Source organism: Tachyglossus aculeatus, chromosome 27, assembly GCF_015852505.1.
Source record: "Tachyglossus aculeatus isolate mTacAcu1 chromosome 27, mTacAcu1.pri, whole genome shotgun sequence".
Taxonomy (NCBI): Eukaryota; Metazoa; Chordata; class Mammalia; order Monotremata; family Tachyglossidae; genus Tachyglossus; species Tachyglossus aculeatus.
This window is the reverse complement of record NC_052092.1, coordinates 2,172,428-2,196,901: the sequence shown is the minus strand read 5'-3', so window position 1 is coordinate 2,196,901 and position 24,474 is coordinate 2,172,428. Positions and strand designations below refer to the sequence as shown.

Here is a 24,474-nt window from a genome sequence, read left to right as displayed (position 1 = left end):
ATTGGCTCCTGGCGGGCTCCTACCCCGCAGTAAACCCCGCTCCCATTGGCCCGCGTCGCCCTCCCCTCCCTTCAGGCGCCAGTTTCGGCGGACTCCGACCCCGCAGTAAACCCCGCTCCCATTGGCCCGCGTCGCCCTCCTGCCCTTCAAGCGCGAGCTCCGGCGGACTCCGACCTCGCAGTAAAACCCTCCCCAATTGGCCCTCGCCGGAGTAAACCTCTCTCTGATTGGCCGTCTCCCGGGAAGGGGCGGGACCTAGGGGTGCGGAGCCAATGGGAGGGGGCGGGCGGGAGGGCGGCAGAGGGCCGGGCAAGGCCCAGGCCTACAGGCCCAGCCAGAGCCCAGCTCGCCCACGGTGAGTGCACACCCTGCGCCTCACGCTCTGCTCCTGCCTACCTGCCTATCACTGACAGGGCTGGGCCCAGGTGACCCCCACCCCCCCCACCATCCTCTGACTGGGCCTGGTGACCCCCTGACCCCCAATTTTGGGTGCCCCCCCATCACCCTCTGACTGGTCCTGCCCCCAATGATGGATGCCCCCCCATCACCCTCTGACTGGTCCTCCTGACCCAATGATGGATGATGATTTATTTGTACCCATCTATTCTATTTATTTTATTTTGTTAGTAGGTTTGGTTTTGTTCTCCGTCTCCCCCTTTTAGACTGTGAGCCCACTGTTGGGTGGGGACTGTCTCTAGATGTTGCCAATTTGTACTTCCCAAGCGCTTAGTACAGTGCTCTGCACATAGTAAGCGCTCAGTAAATACGATTGATGATGATGATGATGGTATTTGGTAAGCGCTGGGGAGGTTACAAAGTGATCAGGCTGTCCCACTGGGGGCTCACAGTCTTAATCCCCATTTTACAGATGAGGTCACTGAGGCACAGTGAAGTGACTTGCCCAAAGTCACACAGCTGACAGCTGGTGGAGCCGGGATTTGAACCCATGACCTCTGACTCCAAAGCCCGGGCTCTTTCCACTGAGCCACGCTGCTTCTGGATGGATGCCCCCCTATCACCCTCTGACAGGTCCTCCTGCCCCCTCAATGATGGATGCCCCCCTACCACCCTCTGACTGGCCCTGGTGAGCCCCTTCCCCCCCCCCCCATCAATCAATCAATCAATCGTATTGAGCACTTACCGTGTGCAGGGGACTGTACTAAGCGCTTGGGAAGTCCAAGTTGGCAACATATAGAGACAGTCCCCACCCAACAGCGGGTTCACAGTCTAGAAGGGGGAGATAGGGAACCAAACAAAACATTAACAAAATAAAATAAAGAGAATAGGTATGTACAAGTAAAATAAATAGAGTAATAAATAAATAGAGTAATAAATAAATAAAGTAATAAATAAATAAATAATGATTGATGCCCACCTACCACCCTCTGACTGGTCCTCGTGACCCCTTGTCCCTCAGTGATGGATGCCCCCCTACCACCCTCAGACTGGTCCAGGTGCCCCCCTGCCCTCTCCCCAGTGATTGATGCCCCCCTACCACCCTCAGACTGGTCCAGGTGCCCCCCTGCCCTCTCCCCAGTGATTGATGCCCCCCTACCACCTTCTGACTGGTCCTGGTGACCCCCTGTTCCTCAATGATTGTTGCCCCCACTACCACTCTCTGACTGGCCTTGGTGACCCCCTGCCCGCCCCCCCCCCCCAACGTGATTGATGCCCCCTTTCATTCATTCATTCAATCATATTTATTGAGCGCTTACTGTGTGCGGAGCACTGGACTAAGCGCTTGGGAAGTCCAAGTTGGCAACATCTAGAGACGGTCCCTACCCAACAGCGGGCTCACAGTCTAGAAGGGGGAGACAGAGAACAAAACAAAACGTATTAACAAAGTAAAATAAATAGAATAAATATGTACAAATAAAATAAATAAATAAATAGAGTAATATTACCGCTCTCTGACTGGTCCTGGTCACCCCCTGCCCCCCCAGTGATTGATGTCCCCCTACCACCCTTTGACTGGTCCTGGTGACCCCTTGCCCCCCCAGTGATTGATATCCCCCTACCACCCTTTGACTGGCCCTAGTGACCCCCTGCCCCCCCAGTGATTGATGCCCCCCTACCACCCTCTGACTGGACCTGGTGACCCCCTCCCCCCCCCGTGATTAATGCCCCCCAACCACCCTTTGACTGGCCCTAGTGACTCTCTGCCCCCCAGTGATTGATGCCCCCCTACCACCCTTTGACTGGTCCTGGTGACCCCTATCACCTAATGATTAATGCCCCCCCTACCACTCTGATTAGTCCTGGTGACCCCCTGCCACACAATGATTGATGCCCCCTTACCACCCTCTGACTGGTCCTGGTGACCCCCTGCCCCCCAATGATGCCCCCCTACCACCCTCTGACTGGTCCTGGTCCCGGTGACCCCCTGCTCCTCAATGATTGATGCCCCCCCTACCACCTTCTGACTTGTTCTGGCCCTATAATATGGCATCCAGTCAGTCAGTTGTATTTATTGAGCATTTATTGGGTACAGAACACTGTACTAAGTGCCTGGGAGAGCACAATGTACCAATAAACAGATACATTCCCTGCAGAATACTGTACTAAGCACTTGGGAGAATATAATGTAACATTAAAAAGTACATGCCCTGCAGAACATTGTGCTAAACGCCTGGAAGCGTACAGTATAACAATAAACAGTCACATTCCATTCCCAGGGCTTAATACAGTGCCTGGTGCATAGTAAGCGCTTAGTAAATGCCATATATTATTATCATTATGCTTCAGACAGACACCCAAAGTAAGAGTTTGAAGCTTATTCTTTCCTGAATTCGCCGCAGATTGCCCGAACAGGAAAAGTGGGTTTTCCTCTTCTCATTCCTGTTCCGTCTTTGTTTTCTCAGCCATGCAGTCGGAACTGAATAATTCCTGTCCCAAGGTATGTACGTTGGGAGGAGCCCAGTGAGGGGATGTGGATTCTGGTTCAGGATTTCGGGTCTAACTGTGGGGGGCGGGGAAGATTGGTCGCTTAATGAATATCATAGACATAAATACTTATTTAGTTATTTAACTATTCATTTATTTATTTTACTATTTTTTATTTTACTATTTTTTTATTTTACTAATTCATTTTACTATTTATTTATGTATTTATTTTACTTATTTATTTATTTTACTATTTATTTATTTATTTTACTTATTTATTTTACTAATTTATTTCACTATTTATTTATTTATTTTACTTATTTATTTTACTATTCATTTATGTATTTTCCTTATTTATTTTACTATTTATTTTACTATTCATTTATTTTACTATTTATTTATTTATTTTGCTATTTATTTATTTTACTATTCATTCATTTATTTTACTTATTTATTTATTTTACTATTTATTTATCTTACTATTTATTTATCTATTTTACTTGTTTATTTATGTTACTATTTATTTATTTTACTTATTTATTTTACTATTTATTTATCTACTTATTTATTTTACTATTTTTATTTATTTTACTATTTATTTATTTTACTTATTTATTTATTTTACTATTTATTTTACTATTTATTTTATTTATTTATTTATTTATTTTGCTATTTATTTATTTATTTTACTTGTGCATATTTATTCTACTTATTTTATTTTGTTAATATCTTCTGTTTTGTCCTCTGCCTCCCCCTTCTAGACTGTGAGCCCACTGTTGGGTAGGGACTGTCTCTCTATGTGGCCAACTTGGACTTCCCAAGCGCTTAGCACAGTGCTCTGCACACAGTAAGCGCTCAATAAATATGATTGAATGAATGACTGAAATACTCGGAGCTGAAGACAGCACATCTCTAAGGACTAACAGCTGGGGGGATCCAAAGGTCTTGGCCCCCCAGCTGTTTGTGATTGTGGCTAATTGCAGGTTGTAGGGGCAAGGTGCGTCTAAGTCATTAATTAATTGGTCAAGCAGTGGCATTTATTGAGCACTTTCTGTGTTCACCCTCACCTCAGCTGGGCTTTCACGCCGAGCCAGACCGACTTTTCGAGCAGCGGGAAGCAGCGTGGCCTAGTTGGTAGAACCCGGTCCTGGGTTCTAGTCCCGGCTCCGCCGCCTCTCTGCTGGGCGATCCCGGGCAAGTCACTTCACTTCTCTGGGCCTCACTCACTTCTTCTGTAAAATGGGGATGAAGACTGCGAGCCCCACGTGGGACCTTTTAGACTGTGAGCCCACTGTTGGGTAGGGACTGTCTCTATATGTTGCCAACTTGTACTTCCCAAGCGCTTAGTACAGTGCTCTGCACACAGTAAGCGCTCAATAAATATGATTCATGATGATGACCTGGACTGCGTCTGACCCGATCAGCTCGTGTCTACTCCGGCGCTTGTCACAGAGTGTCAAAATTGTTGTAATTCCTATGGACTTGGTGGAGACTTAAAAAGAAAAAAGAGCTTCCAGGAAGGACCGCTTCCTTGAGGGAAAGAAAAATACAAATGCTCAAATCCCGGAAGATAAAATTAGGCCAGCCGTCACAAATGAAGGAAGCAGAATTATACAAAACTCTAAATTGTTAACCGGATGGCGCTCCGGGAGTCACGACCCGGGTTTTTGTTTTCGTTTTCACGGCTTCCGCAGGCCAGGCCGGGGTCCTCACCCTTCCTGACGTCCCATTCCGCCGTCCCCTCCCTCCCCGCGGGAGGAGGTGGGAACCCGGCCGGGACTTTTCCCGAAGCGTTGGGAGGGAGGGCAGTGGTGGGAGGGCCTGAGGAATTCTGGCCTTCGCCTCAGTGGCCGTGGCCCCTGGTTGCCCACCGGGCCACCTTCTCTCCGCAGGGTGGAGATCCCCAGGGTGCTTCCCTGCTTTCGCGGATGCTGCAATTCATGGAAGAAGGAGTGCAGAACACCATGGTAACGGGAGCCGGCGGAGGGCGGGGGCTGGCTGTGGGAAGGTCCCCTCGCCAGATCTGAACTCTGGTTGTATTTATTGAGTGCTTATTTGTCGAGCACTTACTATGTGCCAGGCACCATACGATGCTCCGGGGTGGGTCCAAGCAAATGGGGTTGGACCCAGTCCCTGTCGCATGTGGAGCGCCCAATCTCCATCTCCATTTTCCAGATGAGGTCACTGAGGCCCAGAGAAATGCAGTGACTTCCCCAAGATCACACAGCATCATCATCAATCGTATTTATTGAGCGCTTACTATGTGCAGAGCACTGGACTAAGCGCTTGGGAAGTACAAATTGGCAACATATAGAGACAGTCCCTACCCAACAGCGGGCTCACAGTCTAAAAGGACAAGCAGACAAGTGGCGGAGCCGGGATTGGAATCTGAGACCTTTTGACGCCCGGGCTCTGCTTGGGAGAGCATGATATAATAATATTCATTCATTCAATCGTATTTATTGAGCGCTTACTGTGTGCAGAGCACTGTACTAAGCGCTCAGTGTAACGGACGCTCTCCTCACGGACGTTTTCCCTTCCTCCGTCCGGCTGTGGGGCTTGTAGAAGCCCAATGGGTCAATCAGTTGTAGTAATAATAATAATGATATTTGTTAAGGGCTTACTGTGTGCCGAGCACTGTTCTAAGCGCCGGGATAGATACAAGGTGATCAGGTTGTCGCAGTTGGGGCTCACAGCCTTAATCCCCATTTTCCAGATGAGGTAGCTGAGGCCCAGAGAAGTGAAGTGACTTACCCAAGGTAACCCAGCTGAAAGGCAGCGGAGGCGAGATTAGAACCCACGCCCTCCGACTCCCAAGGCCGGGCCCTTGCCACTGAGCCACGTTGAGCGGCGGCTGCAGGCCGAGCACTGTACTAAGCGCTAACGGGGGGCGGCTGGGAGGGGTGGGTCCAGTGGAGACCTCGGCGAGACCCCCCCAACGCTGGCCGTTGGGTTTGACCGGTGTCCGTCTCGCTTTCTTCCCCGCCCAGCTGACGGGCATCTTGATCGGGGCCCTGGTCGCCTTCCTCTTCCTTGGCGCTGCCATCTTCTTCGTGTACCGGAGAGTGAAGCAATCTCGTAAGTATCTCCATCTAGACTGAAATATCCGGGGATCAGAGGGGTTGGGAAGCATTGTGGCCTATTATTAATTATTATTATTATTATTATTATTATTATTGTTATTATTTGCCGTTGAGTCGTTCCTGACTCGTAGCGACTCCATGGATATTCTTTCTCCAGAACGTCCTGTCCTCCGCCATAATCCGCAACCTTTCTAGGTGTGGCCTAGAGGATAACAATTATAATAATTATGGTACTTGGTAAGCGCTTAATATGTGCCAAGCACTGTTCTAAGCGCCGGGATAGATACAAGATAAACAGGTTGGACACGGTCCACGTCCCACATGAGGTTCACAGTCTTCATCCCCCTTTTGCAGATGAAGTCACTGAGGCCCAGAGAAGTGAAGCGATTGGTCACACAGCAGGAGAAGCAGCAGAAGTCACTGAGGCCCAGAGAAGTGAAGCGATTTGCCCATGGTCACACAGCAGGAGAAGCAGCATGGTTTAGTGGAAAGAGCCCGGGCTTGGGAGTCAGAGGTCGTGGGTTCTAATCCCAGCAGCGCCACTTATCAGCTGTGTGACTTTGGGCAAGTCACTTAACTTCTCTGTGCCTCAGTTACCTCATCTGTAAAATGGGGACAAATGTGGGACAACCTGATTACTTTATATCATCATCATCATCAATCGTATTTATTGAGCGCTTACTATGTGCAGAGCACTGGACTAAGCGCTTGGGAAGTACAAATTGGCAACATCTAGAGACAGTCCCTACCCAACAGTGGGCTCACAGTCTAAAAGGGGAAGACAGAGAACAAAACCAAACATAGTAACAAAATGAAATAAATAGAATAGATATGTACAAGTAAAATAAATAAATAGAGTAATAAATATGTACAAACATATATACATATATACAGGTGCTGTGGGGAAGGGAAGGAGGTAAGAAGGCGGGGATGGAGAGGGGGATCTACCCCAGTGCTTAGAACAGTGCTTGGCACATAGTAAGCATTTAACAAATAATAATATAATAATAATAATAATATAATTATTATTATTACATGGCAGAGCTGGGATTAGAGCCCAGGTCCTTCTGACTCTCAGGCCTGTGCTCTGGCCACTAAGCCACTCCGCTTTGGGCGTCCGAAAGACCTATTTCCTTGCGACTAAATAGGGAATTCATTCATTCAATTGTATTTATTGTATTTAGCGCTTGGAAAGTACAAATCGGCAACCTATAGAGACGGTCCCTACCCAACAGCGGGCACACAGTCCAGAAGGGGGGAGACAGACAATAAAACAAACCAAATAGGTGTCAATACCAGTCTGCACGCCGTAAGCGCTCAGTAAATGCGATGGGTTGATTTGGTTCTCCATGTTTTAGGACAACTCCAGTCAGCAACTCCTCAGTACAGGTTTCGCAAAAGAGACAAGGTGATGTTCTACGGCCGGAAGATCATGAGGAAGGTAAAGTCCGCTCGGTAGATGAGACGGCGGTTGGGGGGATTTGTAGGCTGCGTGGTAACCCTGCTCCCCAGGTGGCAACTCATTATGGTCCATGGAGTCAGAAGAGAGGCCACCATCAATCAATCAATCGTATTTATTGAGCGCTTACTGTGTGCAGAGCACTGCACTAAGCGCTTGGGAAGTCCAAGTTGGCAACATATAGAGACAGTCCCTACCCAACAGTGGGCTCACAGTCTAAAAGGGGGAATCATGTTACCCAGACGACTCCTCAGCCCAGTAGGAAGGGCAGGGAATGTGTCTGTTTATTGTTCTTGTTTATTGACAATATTGAGCCCGCACCCTCCGCTCCTGTGCCGCTCACCTCCTCACTGTACCTCGTTCTCGCCCGTCCCGCCGTCGATCCCCGGCCCACGTCCTCCCCCTGGCCCGGAATGCCCTCCCTCCGCACATCCGCCAAGCTAGCTCTCTTTAGACTGTGAGCCCACTGTTGGGTAGGGACTGTGTCTATATGTTGCCAACTTGTACTTCCCAAGCGCTTAGTACAGTGCTCTGCACACAGTAAGCGCTCAATAAATACGATTGATTGATTGATTCCTCCCTTCAAAGCCCTACTGAGAGCTCACCTCCTCCGGGAGACCTTCCCGCACTTTTTCCTTCTCCCCGCCCTACCTCCTTCCCCTCCCCACAGCACCCGTATATATGTCTGTACAGATTTATTACTCTGTTTTACTTGTTCATATTTACTGTTCTATTTCATTCAATCGTCTTGAGCGTTTACTGTGTGCAGAGCACTGTACTAAGCGCTTGGGAAGTACAAGTTGGCAACATATAGAGACGGTCCCTACCCAACAGTGGGCTATTTCGTTAATGATGTGCGTTTAGCTTTAATTCTATTTGTTCTGATGACTTGACACCTGTCCACTCCCCCTTTTAGACTGTGAGCCCACTGTTGGGTAGGGACTGTCTCTGTATGTTGCCAACTTGCACTTCCCAAGCGCTTAGTACAGTGCTCTGCACACAGTAAACGCTCAATAAATACGATTGATTGATTGATTGTTGTCTGTCTCCCCCTTCTAGACCACGAGCCCGCCGTTGGGTAGGGACCATCTCTATATGTTGCTTGTACTCTCCAAGCGCTTAGTCCAGTGCTCTGCCCACAGTAAGCGCTCAATAAATACGATTGAATGAATGAGTGTTGTGTGGTCCAAGCACTTAGTACAGTGCTCTGCACACAGTAAGCGCTCAATAAATACAGTTTGATTGATTGATTGATTGTTGTCTGTCTCCCCCTTCTAGACCACAAGCCCGTCGTTGGGTAGGGACCGTCTCTATATGTTACTTGTACTCTCCAAGCGCTTAGTCCAGTGCTCTGCCCACAGTAAGCGCTCAATAAATACGATTGAATGAATGAGTGTTGTGTGGTCCAAGCGCTTAGTACAGTGCTCTGCACACAGTAAGCGCTAAATAAATACGATTTGATTGATTGATTGATTGTTGTCTGTCTCCCCCTTCTAGACCACGAGCCCGTCGTTGGGTAGGGACCGTCTCTGTATGTTACTTGTACTCTCCAAGCGCTTAGTCCAGTGCTCTGCCCACAGTAAGCGCTCAATAAATACGATTGAATGAGTGAGTGTTGTGTGGTCCAAGCGCTTAGTACAGTGCCCTGCACACAGTAAGCGCTCAATAAGTGCGCGGATGACAGACGTTTCAGGAGACTTGTTAGCATTCTCAGCTGCCACCAGATGGCAGTGCAGCCCCTGCTTTGGTTTCCACATTCATTCATTATCAGTCATTCATTCAATCGTATTTATTGAGCGCTTACTGTGCGCAGAGCACTGTACTAAGCGCTTGGGAAGTACAAATCGGCAACATAGAGACGGTCCCTAGCCAACAACGGGCTCGCAGTCTGGAATAATAATAATAATGGTGGCATTTATTAAGCGCTTACTATGTGCAATGCACTGTTCTAAGCGCTGGGGAGGTTACAGGCGCCTACCGCTTAGAACAGTGCTTTGCACATTGTAAGCGCTTAATAAATGCCATTATTATTATTATTATTATTATTATTATTATTACAAGGTGATCAGGTTGTCCCACGGGGGGGCTCACAGTCTTCATCCCCATTTTACAGGCGAGGCAACTGAGGCACAAAGAAGTTGTGACTTGCCCAAAGTCACACAGCTGACAGTTGGCGCAGCCAGGATTTGAACCCATGACCTCTGACTCCAAAGCCCGTGCCCTTTCCACTGAGCTGCTTCTCTAGAACGTGGGCTGTGTCCAACCTCGTTAACTTGTATCTATCCCAGCGCTTAGAACAGTGCTTGGCACATAGTAAGTGCTTACCAAGAGCTAAATTGTGACCGCTAAGGTGTTTTGGAAAAGCTCCTTCTGGCTAGGAAGTGTGGCCAGAAGGTCATGAGTTCTAATCCTGGCTCCGCCACTTGTCTGCTGTGGGACCTTTAGCAAGTCACTTCTCTGGGCCTCAGTGACCTCATCTGAAAAATGGGGATTAATAATAATAACAGTCTTTAAGTGCTTACTAAGTGCTGAGCACTGTTCTAAGCGTTGGGGTAGGTACAAGGTAATCATGTTGTCCCCCGTGGGGCTCACAGTCTTAATCCCCATTTTACAGGTGAGGGGACTGAGGCCCAGAGAAGTGAAATGACTTGCCCACAGTCACCCAGCTGACAAGTGGCGGTGCTTGGATTAGAACCCATGACCTCTGACTCTCAAGCCTGGGCTCATTCCACTAAGCCATACTGCTTCTCATTAAGCAGAATTTGAGCTGAAGTTTGATTTTAATTTGTTTAATTTGAGATTAAGTTTGAGTGAGCCCCACAAGGGGCAGGGACTGTGTCCAACCCAATTTGCTTGGATCCACCCCAGCGCTTAGTACAGTCCCTGGCACATAGTAGTACTTAAAAAATGCCATAATTATTACTATCATCATCCTAATAAGTTATATTAAGTGCTTCCTGTCAGTCTATCAAGGACTGTCTCTGTATGTTGTCAGCTTGTACTTCCTAAGCGCTTAGTACAGTGCTCTGCACACAGTAAGTGCTCAATAAATACGATTGATTGATGTTATTTGATCGCTTACTTTGTGCAGAGCATTGTATTAAGCACTTGGGAGAGTACAATATAGTGGAATAGGTAGATACATTCCTTGCCCACAGTGAACTTACTATGTGCAGAGCACTGTAGTGAGCCAGTCAGGGGCATTTATTGAGCGCTTATTGTGTGCAGAGCACTGTACTAAGCGCTTGGGAGAGGACATTATAATAATATAACGGATACATTATATTGAGTTTACAGTCTAGAGGGGGAGGCAGTCACAAATACCTTTGGCCTCCGCAGAAAGTAAGCACTCAATAGAGAACGGAATGGTGGAATAGAACCCAGGCCCGAGAGTCAGACGGTCACGAGTTCTAGTGCCAGCTCCCCTCCTTGTCTGCTGCGTGACTTTGGGCAAGTCACTTCACTTCTCTGGGCCTCAGTTCCCTCGTCTGTAAAATGGGGATTAAGACCGTGAGCCCCCCGTGGGACCGGGACTGCGTCCAACCCGATCGGCTTGTAGCCACCCCGGCGCTTAGTATAGTGCCTGGCATAGAGTAAGCGCTTAACAAATGCCACGTCGTGGCTTACGCTGTCGAGTCGCCATGGGCACATCTCTTCCAGAACGCCCCACCTCCATCTGCCATCGTTCTGGTAGTGGATCCGCAGAGCTTCCTTGGTCAAAATCCAGAAGCAGTTTACCATCGCCTCCTTCCGTGCGGTAAACTCGCGTCTCCGCCCTCGACTCTCTCCCGAGCCGCCGCTGCCCAGCACGGATGAGTTTTGAGTTGTAGCAGAAGGCCCGCCGCGGTGCCGCCCCGAGAGGGGAAACAAATGCCATAATTATTATTAAATACCCTCGATTGCCTGGTCGCTGTGGGCAGGGGTTGTGTCTTTTAATTGTTGTATTGTACCTTCCCAAGTGCTTAGTACAGCCCACAGTAAGCGCTCAATAAATACGACTGAGTGAATGAGGGTGAATACCACCGACTGGTGGGAGACTGAAGTTTCTGGGGTATTTTCCAAGCAGCTGCCTGGTTGGCCTGAGTTGGTGGTTTTCTCCCTGTGGGAGAGGATTCACCTGAGTGACGTTCTCTCCCTGCAGGTGTCTACGTTGCCCAACACCCTTGTCGGGAACACGGGTCTGCCCCGGCAGAGGGTGAGGAAGAGGACGAAGGTCCTGTCTCTGGCTAAGAGGTAGGGTGCCGGGTGAGATGGGGTCAGCCTGGCTCGTCCAGGAATTTTCTGGAGCGGATTGAGGGGCTGCTTTATGCGGACTCTGTTGCTTTTCCCCTTACCAGTGGCTTAGCTGAGCAGCTCCCCTGGCTGTGACTGCTTTCTTCCTCCCTCTCTCTCACTCCCCCCAGTCCTCCCTCCCTCCCTCCCTCAGATCTGAGGTCTTCATTCTGGGACACAGTGTTCCTCCACCTGTACATGATGGTTGGTTTAGGGGAATGAGAGGACATTTAAGATTCTTCTTCTCTCCACCCTCCTCCCTCCCCTCCTTTCTCCTCCCTTCCCCTCCTCTCTCTCTCCCTCTTCTCTCTCCCCTCTCCTCTCCCCTTTCTCTCTCCCCTGTCTCTCTCCTTTTTCTCTCTCTGCTCTTTCTCCACCCTTTCCCCTGTCTCCCCCTCTCCTCCCTCTCCCCTTTTCTCTCCCCTTCACCTCTTTCTCTCTCTCCCCCTCCTCTCTCTCTCCTTTCTCTCCCTCCCCTCTCTTCTGTCTCTCTCCTCTGTTTCTCCCCTCTCCCCTCTCCCTCTCATCTTTGTCTCTCTCTCCCCCTCTCCTCTTTCTTCCCCTGTCCTCTTTCTTTCCCTCTCCATCCTTTCCCTCTCCACCCTTTCCCTCTCCTCCCTTTCCCTCTCCTCCCTTTCCCTCTCCTCCCTTTCCCTCTCCTCCCTTTCCCTCTCCTCCCTTTCCCTCTCCTCCCTTTCCCTCTCCACTTCCCCTTCCCCTCCACTTCTTTCTCTTTCCTCTCCCCGCTCCTTTCTTCTCCTCTCCTCTCTTCTTCTCTCTCTATCTCTCCCCCTCCTTTCTCTCCCTCTCTATTTCCCTCCCGTACCTCTCTCTTATCTGTTTCCTCTCCCCTCCCATCTCTGCTCTCCCTCTCTCTCTCTCTCTGCAGCTTTTACCTATTTTTATAATAGGATGGTGTCTGTAATGTGAGTCTTGCAAATAATAGCTAAGCCTTGCCCTCCTGCACAACCAGCTATTTATCAAGCTGGGCAGCTCTCCCTTTCTACTCTCATGTACATAGGAACAGGGCGAGACCAAGGTAAAGGGTGTGGATATTTCTTAAAAAAGAACACCCAAACTGCAGATCTCTGGTCCTTTGGGGTTTGAGTGCCTCACTTCCCTTCCCTGTTTTCCCTCACCTTTGCGTCATGTATGCAGTTGGATCAGTCAGTCAATCTACGGTATTTATTGAGTGCCTACTTTGGATAGAGCCCGGGCCTAGGAGTCAGAAGGTCACGGGTTCGAATCCCGGATCCGCCACTTGTCTGCTGGGTGACCTCAGGCGAGTCACTTCAATTTTCTGGGCCTCAAGTCCCTCATCTGTAAAATGGGGATTCAGACGGTGAGCCCTCCGCGGGCCAGGGACTGCATCCAACCTAATTATCTCGCATCTACCCCAGTGCTTAGTACAGTGCCTGGGGTCTAGTAAGCGCTTACAAGTGCCACAATTATTATTACTATTCACCGGAGTGTCCTTGTAGGATTCTGCGCTTTAAGAAAGAATATCCCACACTGCAACCTAAGGAGCCCCCTCCATCCCTGCTGGAAGCTGACCTCACTGAGTTCGACGTGAAGAATTCCCACCTGCCCTCCGAAGTCTTGTACATGCTGAAAAATGTCCGGTAAGGGATGACCGGGAGGGTCAAATATGGATGAATGCAAGATATTAATCAGTCAATTGTATTTATTGAGCAGTTGCTATATGCAGAGCACAGGACTAAGCACTTTGGAGAGTACAATATAACTATAATAATAATAATTATGGTATGGCACAGTAGAAGCAGTGTGGCATAGTGGCTAGAGCACGAGCTTGGGAGTCAGAAGGTCATGAGTTCTAATCCCAGCTCCTCCACCCGTCTGCTGGGTGACCTTGGGCGAGTCCCTTCACTTCTCCGTGCCTTAGTTCCCTCATCTGGAAAACGGGGATTGAGACCGGGAGCCCTATGTGGAACAGGGACTGTATCTGACCGATTTTGCTTGTGTCCGACCAATTTTGCTCGTATTCATTCATTCATTCAATCAATCGTATTGAGCGCTTACTGTGTGCAGAGCACTGTACTAAACGCTTGGGAAGTACAAGTTGGCAACATATAGAGACGGTCCCTACCCAACAACAGGCCCACAGTCTAGAAGCAGCGTGGCTCAGTGGAAAGAGCATGGGCTTTGGAGTCAGAGGTCATAGGTTCAAATCCCGGCTCCACCACTTGTCAGCTGTGCGATTTTGGGCAAGTCACTTCACTTCTCTGGGCCTCAGTTACCTCATCTGTAAAATGGGGATTAAAACTGTGAGTCCCCCATGGGACAACCTGATCACCTTGTAACCTCCCCAGCGCTTAGAACAGTGCTTCGCACATAGTAAGCACTTAATAAATGCCATTATTATTATTATTATTAGAAGGGGGAGACAGACAGCAAAACGTGGACAGGTGTCAAGTCATCAGAATAAGTAGAAGTAAAGCTAGATGCACAGCATTAACAAAATAAATAGAATAGTAAATATGTACAAGTAAAATCAATACAGTAATAAATCTGTACAAATATATATACGGGTGATGTGGGAAGGAGGTAGGGCGGGGGGGATGAGATGGAGGAGAGGAAAAAGGGGGCTCAGTGTGGGAAGGCCTCCTGGAGGAGGTGAGCTCTCAGTAGGGCTTTGAAGGGAGGAAGAGAGCCAGCTTGAAGGATGTGCGGAGGGAGGGCATTCCAGGCCGGGGGGGAAGACGTGGGCCGGGGGTTGACGGCGGGACAGGCGAGAGCGCAGCGCTTAGTACGGTGTCTGGCACATAGGAAGCGCTTAACAGACACCGTAATTATGATTATTATTACTATTAGGCGCCCAGTAAAGACCACTGACAGATGGCTTCCTCCCTCCTTTCCTCAGGGTCCTGGGTCACTTCGAGAAGCCCCTGTTCCTGGAGCTCTGCAAGCACATGGTCTTCGTGGAGCTGCAGGAAGGGGAATACATCTTCCGGCCCGGGCAACTGGACAACAGCATTTACGTGGTGCAGGATGGGAAGCTGGAAGTTTGCATCCAGGGAACTGTAAGGAATCAATCCCCACCCCTGCCAACTTTGCCCCCATGACGTTGGCGGTGGCCCGGGGTGGGAAGATCACACCTGGCAGATGATCGCGGAGATGAGGCTGAGGGACATAGCAGGGGGCGATCGGCCGAGGCGTCAACACCACCGTTTTGGGAGACGCTCCCCCCCAAAAAAACCCACCCCACCTCCTTCTCCGCCCCCAGCCTGCTCCTGGGCCCCTCGGGCTCTTCTGATAATAATAATGATGGTACTCGTTAACCGCCTACCACGTTGCAAGCACTGCTGTAAGCACTGGGGTAGCTACAGATTAGGTCGGACACAACCTCTGTCCCACGTGGGGCTGACAGTCTCAATCCCCATTTTACACTGAGGCCCAAATAAGTAATGTCACAGCAGACAAGTGGCAGAGTCGGGATTAGATTAATAATAATAATTGTGGTATTGACAAAGGTGTCACAGCAGACAAGTGGTGGAGTCGGGATTAGTTTAATAATAATAACTGTGGTATTTGTTAAGCGCTTACCATGTGCCCGGCACTGTGCTTTGCACATAGTAAGGGCTTAACAAATGCCATCATTATTATTATTATTACTATTACTAAGCACTGTGGTGGACCCAAGCAAATGGGGTTGGACACAGTCCCCATCCCATGTTATAATCTCAATCCCCATTTTCCAGATGAGGTCACCGAGGCCCAGAGAAGTGAAGGGACTTGCCCGCAGCATCGTCATCATCATCAATCGTATTTATTGAGCGCTTACTGTGTGCAGAGCACTGTACTAAGCGCTTGGGAAGTACAAGGTGGCAACATATAGAGGCAGTCCCTACCCAACAGTGGGCTCACAGTCTAAAAGGGGGAGACAGAGAACAAAACCAAACATACTAACAAAATAAAATAAATAGAATAGAATAGATATGTACAAGTAAAATGAATAAATAAATAAATAGAGTAATAAGTATGTACAAGCATATATACATATATACAGGTGCTGTGGGGAAGGGAAGGAGGTAAGATGGGGGGATGGAGAGGGGCACGAGGGGGAAAGGAAGGAAGGGGCTCAGTCTGGGAAGGCCTCCTGGAGGAGGTGAGCTCTCAGTAGACAAGCAGACAAGTGGTGGAGTCGGGGATGAGAACCCACGACTCTCAGGCCCGGGCTCTAGCCACTAGGCCATCCTGAGGTGGAGTGTGGTCCTCGAGGCCTACCGGGAAGCCCGTCCCGAATCCAGAGTCCGATTTCAGTCAGGGAGGTTGTCCCGAGGGAGCGGCCGTCTCATCCGACTTTTCCGTTGGCAGGACGGCACCGAGATGGTGGTGAAAGAGGTCCTCGCGGGAGACAGCGTCCACAGTCTCCTCAGCATCCTGGATGTTATCACGGTAAGTGTGTCTCGCCAAGCATCCCCTCCCTCATCCCACCCCCATAATTATAATAATGATGGTATTTGTTAAGCACTACTATGTGTCAGGCACTGTTCTAAGCGCTGCGGTAGATACAAGGTAATCAGACACAGTCCCTGTCCCCCGTGGGGCTCACGAGCTAAATATTCTCCTGGCTCCTCTCCCTCAGCCCCAGTGAGTCAATCATATTTGAGCGCTCATTGTTTGCACAGCACTGTACTAAGCACTTGGGAGAGAATACTATTAAAATATAACACATTCCCTGCCCACAACGAGCTGACGGTGTCGAGGGGGAGATGGACATGAATAGAAATAAGTAAATAATAGAAATAAGTAAATAGAATAAGTCATCAGTGCTGTGAGGTTGGGGGGGGCGGTGAATAAATTTGAGTGAACAAATCTTGAAATCAGCATCACTTCCCACGTTTTCTGAATAGAACTCGTCCGACTTCCCGAGTCACCTTGACTTAAACATTCCCAACCCCAAAACTCCAGATCGCACACGAGCCGGCCTCCGCTCAGATGTATCTTGGAGCAACAGAAGCGGAGAGAGCTCTTTGACGCTTCGGTTCTGAAAGAGGCCCGCTATTTATTTCGTGCCCTTTTCCGAGGACCTGAAACCGTCACAGGAACAATCTCATTCATCTCTCCAGCACCCCGGTGAGAGAGGAGGAAAGAAAAAGGTTCTTTTTTAAAATCTTTTTTTAGAGAAGGAGCGTGGCCTAGCGAAAAGAGCCCGGGCGTGGGAATCAGAGGACTTGGGTTCTCATCCCGGCTCTGCCACTGGCCTGCTGGGTGACCTTGGGCAGGTTACTTAACGTCTCTGGGCCTCAGTTCCCTCGTCTGCGAAATGGGGATTCGATTGCTGTGCTTCCTACTGAGATGAGGGGGACCATGTGAGATCTGATTATTTTGATTTACAGGTAACCTCTCGCCAGCTTTCTCACAGGCTCCTTCCAGGGGTGTTTTCTCGCTCCCCTCCTGGTTGGTTTTGGCTCCAAAGAACCTTTTCCATCCCCCTAAAACGAGAAATTCGGTGCCCTCGCCCTCCAAAAAGGCCTTAATTGTGGTATGTGTTAAGTGCATACCATCTATCAGGCACTGTACTAAGTGCTGAGGGTCGATACAAGCAAATCGGGTTGGACACAGTCCCTGTCCCACATGGGGCTCCCAGCCTTAATCCCCATTTAGCAGAAGAGGTAACAGAGGCCCAAAGAAGCGAAGTGACTTACCCAAGGTCACCCAGCAGATGCGTGACCGAGCGGAGATTAGAACCCAGGTCCTTCCGACTCCCAGGACTGGGCTCTATCCACTGGTCCACGCTGCTTCTCTACGCATTGGTTTTGGAATTTGATGGGTAAAGTTGGAATCATCATCATCATCAATCGTATTTATTGAGCGCCTACTATGTGCAGAGCACTGTACTAAGCGCTTGGTAAAGTTGGAATAAAGGACAGGATGATGGGAGAGAGCCTCATGGCTGAGTCCTCATATTTGAGTCCATCGTATTTGAGCGCTTACCGTGTGCAGAGCACTGGACTAAGCGCTTGGGAGACTACAACAATAAATAGACACAGTCCCTCCCACCCAATGAGCTGACAGTCTAGAGTCGGGGGAGACAGACACGACTAGAAATAAATGGATGACAGATGTGGACATTTTAGACTGTGAGCCCACTGTTGGGTAGGGACTGTCTCTATATGTTGCCAACTTGGACTTCCCAAGCGCTTAGTACAGTGCTCTGCACACAGTAAGCGCTCAATAAATACGATTGATTGATTGACATAAGTGGTGTGGGGCTGGGAGGGGGGAATGAATAAAGAGAGCGAGTCAGAGCGGCGCAGAAGGGAGCAGGAGAAGCTGGGGACTTGGTGAAGTCCTCAGAGGTGAGAGATGTGCCTTCAATAAGGCTCTGAAGCGGGGGAGAGTCATCGCCTGTAATTAAAAACCCATCTCCCAGCTGATAAAGTGGTAATTACAGTCTGAAGCCAGCTGGTCTTTAACGCTTCCCCCATTGCACTCACTGCAGAGGCCGAGTAATAATAATAAGGGTATTAGTTAAGCGTTTACTACGTGTCAGGCACTGTACTAAGCACTGGGGTGGATCCAAGCAAATTGGGTTGGACACAGTCCCTGTCCCACATGGGGCATACGGTATAGTAGCCTCTCTCTGGACTTCTCTCCCACTTGGTTGCTTGGGAAATGATCTGTGCAGCCTGAGGCGTGGCAGAAAGTGATGGAAAAAAACATTGAGCTCACAAGGAAGGCCCGAAGGGGGTTAGGGCTGCCTCAGTTTCCCCCACCCCATTCCCTCCAGCTACCTGGGAAGGGAGAAGCTTGGGATTCAGAGGACTTGGCTTCTTATCCCGGCTCTGCCCTGGCCCACTGTGCACCCTTGGGCAAGTCACTTCTCTGGGCCTCAGTTTCCTCCCCTGTAAAGTGGGGATTCAATCCGTATTCTCCCTCCTACTAGAACAGTGCTTGGTACGTAGTAAGCGCTTAACAAATACCGTAATTATTATGATTATTATTACTTAGACCATAAGGCCCATGTGTACATATTTGTTACTCTATTTATTTATTTTACTTGTACATATCTATTCTATTTATTTTATTTTGTTTCATTAGTATGTTTGGTTTTGTTCTCTGTCTCCCCCTTTTAGACTGTGAGCCCACTGTTGGGTAGGGACTGTCTCCATATGTTACCAACTTGTACTTCCCAAGTGCTTAGTACAGTGCTCTGCACACAGTAAGCGCTCAATAAATACGATTGATGATGATGATGATGTGGGACAGGGACCGTGTCTGACCTGATTATCCCGTGGCTATCCTAGAAGAGTGCTTGGCACGTAGTAAACACCTAACAAATATCGTTATTATTATTATTATTACTCTAGCACTTAATGCAGGGCCTGGCACAAAGTAGGTACTTAACGAATACCATGAAAAAGATCCTGTGTACGAGATGGGCTGAAGTTTTCTCCATTGTGTGTTCCACAGCTGATCTTAATGTCATTATAACGTCTCTCCTCACAAAACCCCATCTGTTAGGAAATATTGGGTGGGGCTTGTGTGGGTGGGGAACGTGTATGTTTATTGTCCTCTCCTAAGCGCTTAGTACAGTGATTTGCACACAGTAAGTGCTCAATAAAGACAGTTGAGCGGCAGGTGGTTTTACGGCATAAAGGAAGCCCCTAAATGCACTTTCTTTGTGCCTCAGTCTTTCCAGACCCGTTAATTCCCCTCCCAGCCTGTTGCGAGGACGTTTTGTCACAGCGTCAGCCGTGATTCCACTTGGGAGAAGGCGACAAGAATAGAGCTCTCTAAGTGCTGTGGGAGGGGAAAAATTGATGGGATAACATTTGAATGAGAAATAGACTCTGTGGTGATTAATTGATCATCTTGAAGGGTGGTTCCTCTCAGTTTGCAGAGTAGTCAGGCTTGGTTGGGGAAGCCTTTTCCTCCTAAACCCCACGATGCAGGCCTACCCCACACTCTATAACCGGGTTATGTTCCTTGAAAAGCGTGGTTGTATCGTGAGGGTTTTGGGTTTTTTGTGGTCTCTGCCAAGCGCTTACTATGCGTCAAGCACAGTTCTAAGCACTGGGGTAAATAAAAGTGAGCCAGATTGGACATAGTCCCTGTCCCACACCCAGTCTTAATGCCCACTTTACAGACGAGGGAACTGAGGCCCAGAGAAGTGAAGTGACTTGCCCAGGGTCACCCAGCAGACAAATGGCAGAGCCAGGATCAAAGCTCAACTCCTTCTGACCCCCAGGCCTGGTCTCTTTCCAGAAGCAGCGTGGCTTAGTGGGCTTGGGAGTCAGAAGGTCACGGGTTCTAATCCAGCCTCCGCCACTTATCCGCTAAGAGACCTTGGGCAAGACACTTTTCTGTGCCTCAGTTACCTCATGTGTAAAATGGGAATTAAGACTGTGAGCCCCACATGGGCCAGCCTGATTTCTCTTTATCTACCCCAGCGCTTAGAACGGTGCTTGGCACGTAGAAAGTGCTTAACAGATACTACTAGGCCGTGCTGCTTCTCGATGATTTTTTAATGATTTTTTTAATCTGCCCTGGCAGGAAGCAGTCACTTTTCCCATAACCTCAGCCCCTCCATTAAGGGCTTTGAGGGAGATCTAAGATCTAACAAAGCTGGTTGTGTCTCCAGGGAGATTGGAACCTAGTATACGCACATACGCTTGTAAACGAAATGTGTGTGTGGGTGGGAAGCATCGTGTTGGAAAGCAGTGAGAGGCTGTTTTCTATTGCCAGCAAGATTCTAGCTAGAATCCCTTTTTTTTTTCTTTATGGTATTTAAGTGCTTACTGTGTGCCCGGCACTGTTCTAAGCGCTGGGGTAAATATAAGGTAATCAGGTTGGACACAGTCCATGTCCCACATGGGGCTCACAATTTTAATCCCCATTTAATGGATGAGATTGGTGAAGCCCCAAGCTTCTGGGTGGAGGGCCAGATCTGTAAACTGAAGCAGCCTGGCTCCGCCACTTGTCCACTGTGTGACCTTGGGCAAGTCACCTCACTTCTCTGGGCCTCAGTGACCTCATCTGCAAAATGGAGATTAAAGCTGGGAGCCCCGTATGGGACAGGGACTGTGTCCTACCTGATTTGCTTGTATCCTCCATAGTCAGCGCTTAAAAAGATTCCATCATTGTTATTAGTATTACATGGCACAGTGGATAGAGCTTGGGAGTCAGAAGAACCTGGGTTGTAATCCTGGCTCCGCCGCTTGTCTGCTGTGTGACCTTGGTCGAGTCACTTCACTTCTCCGGGCCTCAGTTCCCTCCTCTCTAAAACGGAGATCGAGACCGTGAGACAGGGACCGTATCCAACCCGATTTGCTTGTATCCACCCCGGCGCTTTAGTCCAGTGTCTGGCACAAAGTAAGCGCTTAACAAATACCACAGTTGTTATTATTAGGCCAAGCCTGCGGTTTATCCATCTGACAGGCCTTGGGGGTGGTCCCCCAAAATTAGGCTGGGGGCGTCTGCCCTCTTTAGATGTGGATGCAGAGGGATTCCCTGCTTTGTAGCTGTTGCACTGGCATTCATTCATTCATATTGAGCACTTACTGTGTGCAGAGCACTGTACTAAGTGCTTGGGAAGTACAAGTTGGCAACATATAGAGACGGTCCCTACCCAACAGTGGGCTCACAGTCTAGGAGGCATGTGGTCGGAGGGGAAGAGGGGATGGTTACCGTGGAAACAGCTGCGTGTGCAAACGTGCATACGCTCAGCACCTGCCTGGAACTCAGATCCAACCCTCCTTCCCACCCCCGGATGGATCCCCGCTTCCCGGACTCAGCATCCTGCTCTCCGGGTCGGCTCCGCGCTCAGCCACAGGGGAGAGTTTTCCCTTCCCTGCAAAGGGGCTCCATCCCAGGGGACCGAAAGGAATCGTTGGATTTCGGGAGCCGGGGTTCCACTTGGTACCGAGGATTTCCAGCCCTAGTGAACATTGAAGTTGGCATAACTGGAGCAGTCAGAGGAGTAGTTCATTTTTTTTTTCTTTATGCTATTTGTGAAGCACTGATTAGGTGCCAGCCACTGTACTGAGCGCTGGGGTGGCTATAAACTAAGTAGATCAGACACAGTCCCCGTCCCACATGAGGCTCTCAGTGACCTGTCCCTAGAACAGCCCCCCGGACATCAGAGTCAATCAGTAAGTTGTTTTTGAGCACTTGCTAAGCGCTTGGGAGATTACAGTGTAGTTGGTAGATGTAGTTGGTAGATGCATCTGTAAAATGGGGATTAAAACTGTGAGTCCCCCAAGGGACAACCTGATCACCTTGTAACCTCCCCAGCGCTTAGAACAGTGCTTTGCACATAGTAAGCGCTTAACAAATACCATCATTATTATTATTATGCAGGGAGGAGATTACAGTATAACCGAGTTGGTAGATGCATTCCTTGCCCACGATGAGCCTAAGCTGGCAGCCCCTAATGGGTGGGGAATGTCTACTAACTGGGCTATATTGTATGCTCCCAAGCGCTTAGTACAGTGCTCGGCACACAGTAAGCGCTCAGTAAATAGCATTGAAGGTGATGATCATAACATCTGTCACCCCCTCTAAACTGTAAGCTCACTGTGGGCGGGGAACATGTCTATCAATTCTGTCATATTGGGCTCTCCCAAGCGTTTAGTCCAGTGCTGTGCACACGCTAAGTAAATACTATCGACAGAATCGAGGAGAGGGAAGGAAAGCGAGGGGCCATGGATTGGAAGGGCAGGGCAGGAAGAAGTGGAGGAGTATAGCGTCCTTTAGTCGATCATATTTATTGAACGCTTACCATGTGCAGAACACCATACTAAGTGTTTGAGAGAGGACAGTGTAGCAGTATAGCAGACACATTCCCTGCCCACAACAGGCTCACAGTCCAAAGAGGGAAGCAGACATTAATATAAAGAAATAAAGTGACACGTGGACAGCTGTGGGGTTGCGGGGGGAGATGAATAAAGGGAGCAAATCAAGATGAAGCAGAAAGGAGTGGAAGAAGAGAAGAAAGGAGTGCTTAGGGAAGGCCTCTTGGAGGAGGTGGGCCTTCAGTAAGGCTTTGAACGGGGGGAGAGTCATCGTCTGTTGGATTGGAGGAGGGAGGGCGTTCCGGGACAGGGGCGAGAGGCTGGATTGGAATAGGAGAGCAGCCAGTTGAGGAAGGAGGGGGCGAGGCGATCGAGTGGTTTGAGGAGAAATGGGGAGAGTCCAATAATGGTGGTTTATCTGTGGGCCACAGGGTCACCCGGCTCCGTACAAAACAGTCTCGGCACGAGCGGCGATTCCATCCACCATCCTCAGGCTTCCTGCTATTGCTTTCCAAGGCATCTTTGAGAAATACCCAGAAACCTTGGTGCGGGTGGTACAGGTAAGTCATGGGTGTGTTTTCCTTTCTCCTTCCCTGCTCCCCAGCAGCTCCTCCATTTCCTCTTCTCCCACTCCCTTCCATGTCGTCCTTGCCCCTGGGTTTGCCCCCTTTATTCCCCCTTCCCTCAGCCCTACATTACTTAAAGTCCATATCCATCATTTATTCATTTCTATTAAGACGCAGCGTGGGTCAGTGGAAAGAGCCCGGGCTTTGGAGTCAGAGGTCATGGGTTCAAATCCCGGCTCTGTCAATAGTCAGCTGTGTGACTTCGGGCAAGTCATTTGACTTCTCTGGGCCTCAGTTCCCTCATCTGTAAAATGGGGATTGAGACTGTGAGCCCCCCGTGGGACAACCTGATCGCCTTGTAACCTCCCTAGTGCTTTGAACAGTGCTTTGCACGTAGTAAGGGCTTAATAAATGCCATTATTATTATTATTAAGGGCTTTTTCCCCGGGGGTCTGACCCTGCCCCCTCTAAGCACCCCCCTTCGGCCCCACAGCGCTTTTGTCCGCATCCCTAATTTATTTTAACGTCAGTCTCCTCCTCTAGACCGTAAGCCCCTCACGGACAGGGAACGCGTCTCCCTTTCCATTACGTCAGACTCTCCCAAGCGTTGAGGCCAGGGCTCTACACACGGTAAGCGCTCGATAAATACTTCTGATCGATGGACTGATGGTTGTTTCTGTCTACCCGCCAGATCATCATGGTGAGACTGCAGCGAGTGACCTTCCTGGCTCTCTACAATTATCTGGGGCTGACCACGGAGCTCTTCAGCTCTGTAAGTGTGAAAAGGCAAGATCCCCTTCTTCCCCCACGACGCCCCTCAGACCCACTGGGATTTTACTGGGAACTGGGGTCCGGTCTGGGGACCGCCCGAACGCCCAGAGATTCCAGGTATCGTGGACTGGATTTGCCCAATCCGAGCGTTCAAGAAATGCCTTTGAGGGTGGGGATGCTTGCTGTGTGCAGAGCGCTGGACTAAGTGCTTCAGAGAATAGTCATTCATTCATTCAGTCGTATTTATTGAGCGTGTACTGTGTGCAGAGCACTGTACTAAGCGCTTGGAAAGTACAATTTGGCAATAGATACAGTCCCTACCCAACAACGGGCTCACAGTCTAGAAGGGGGAGACAGGCAACAAAACAAGTAGACAAGTGTCGGTACCATCAAAGAGTACAATGTGAGCCCACTGTTGGGTAGGGACTGTCTCTATATGTTGCCAATTTGTACTTCCCAAGCGCTTAGTACAGTGCTCTGCACACAGTAAGCGCTCAATAAATATGATTGATGATATAACAGAATTGATAGGCACTATCCCTGCCCACAGGGAGCTTAAAGTCTAGAGGGGCAGACAGACATTAATACAAATCAATGAATTACAGATATAGAAATTGTGGAGCTATGATTAAATAATTGTGGAGGCATAAATTGCTAAGTGGGTAGAGCCGGGGCCTGGG

The 24,474-nt window shown here is 49.2% G+C and overlaps 1 protein-coding gene across 3 annotated transcripts in view; it reads left to right on the top strand.

Moving 5' to 3' along the window:
* The first annotated feature begins 313 nt into the window (after positions 1 to 313).
* The window catches only part of PNPLA7 (patatin like phospholipase domain containing 7), a 119,280-nt gene continuing 95,119 nt past the window's right edge, over positions 314 to 24,474 (top strand). For 2 of the 3 annotated variants that reach the window (XM_038767821.1, XM_038767820.1), the window contains exons 1-11: positions 314 to 355; positions 2,862 to 2,896; positions 4,776 to 4,850; positions 5,874 to 5,961; positions 7,325 to 7,407; positions 11,567 to 11,658; positions 13,179 to 13,319; positions 14,579 to 14,738; positions 16,033 to 16,113; positions 22,889 to 23,017; positions 23,715 to 23,795. In XM_038767821.1, the coding sequence (XP_038623749.1) occupies positions 2,864 to 2,896; positions 4,776 to 4,850; positions 5,874 to 5,961; positions 7,325 to 7,407; positions 11,567 to 11,658; positions 13,179 to 13,319; positions 14,579 to 14,738; positions 16,033 to 16,113; positions 22,889 to 23,017; positions 23,715 to 23,795 (963 nt within the window). In that variant the 5' untranslated portion in view covers positions 314 to 355; positions 2,862 to 2,863. Of the gene's footprint in view, positions 356 to 2,834; positions 2,897 to 4,775; positions 4,851 to 5,873; positions 5,962 to 7,324; positions 7,408 to 11,566; positions 11,659 to 13,178; positions 13,320 to 14,578; positions 14,739 to 16,032; positions 16,114 to 22,888; positions 23,018 to 23,714; positions 23,796 to 24,474 lie in introns of those variants that run through there. The other variant, XM_038767822.1, reaches the window with a different exon arrangement.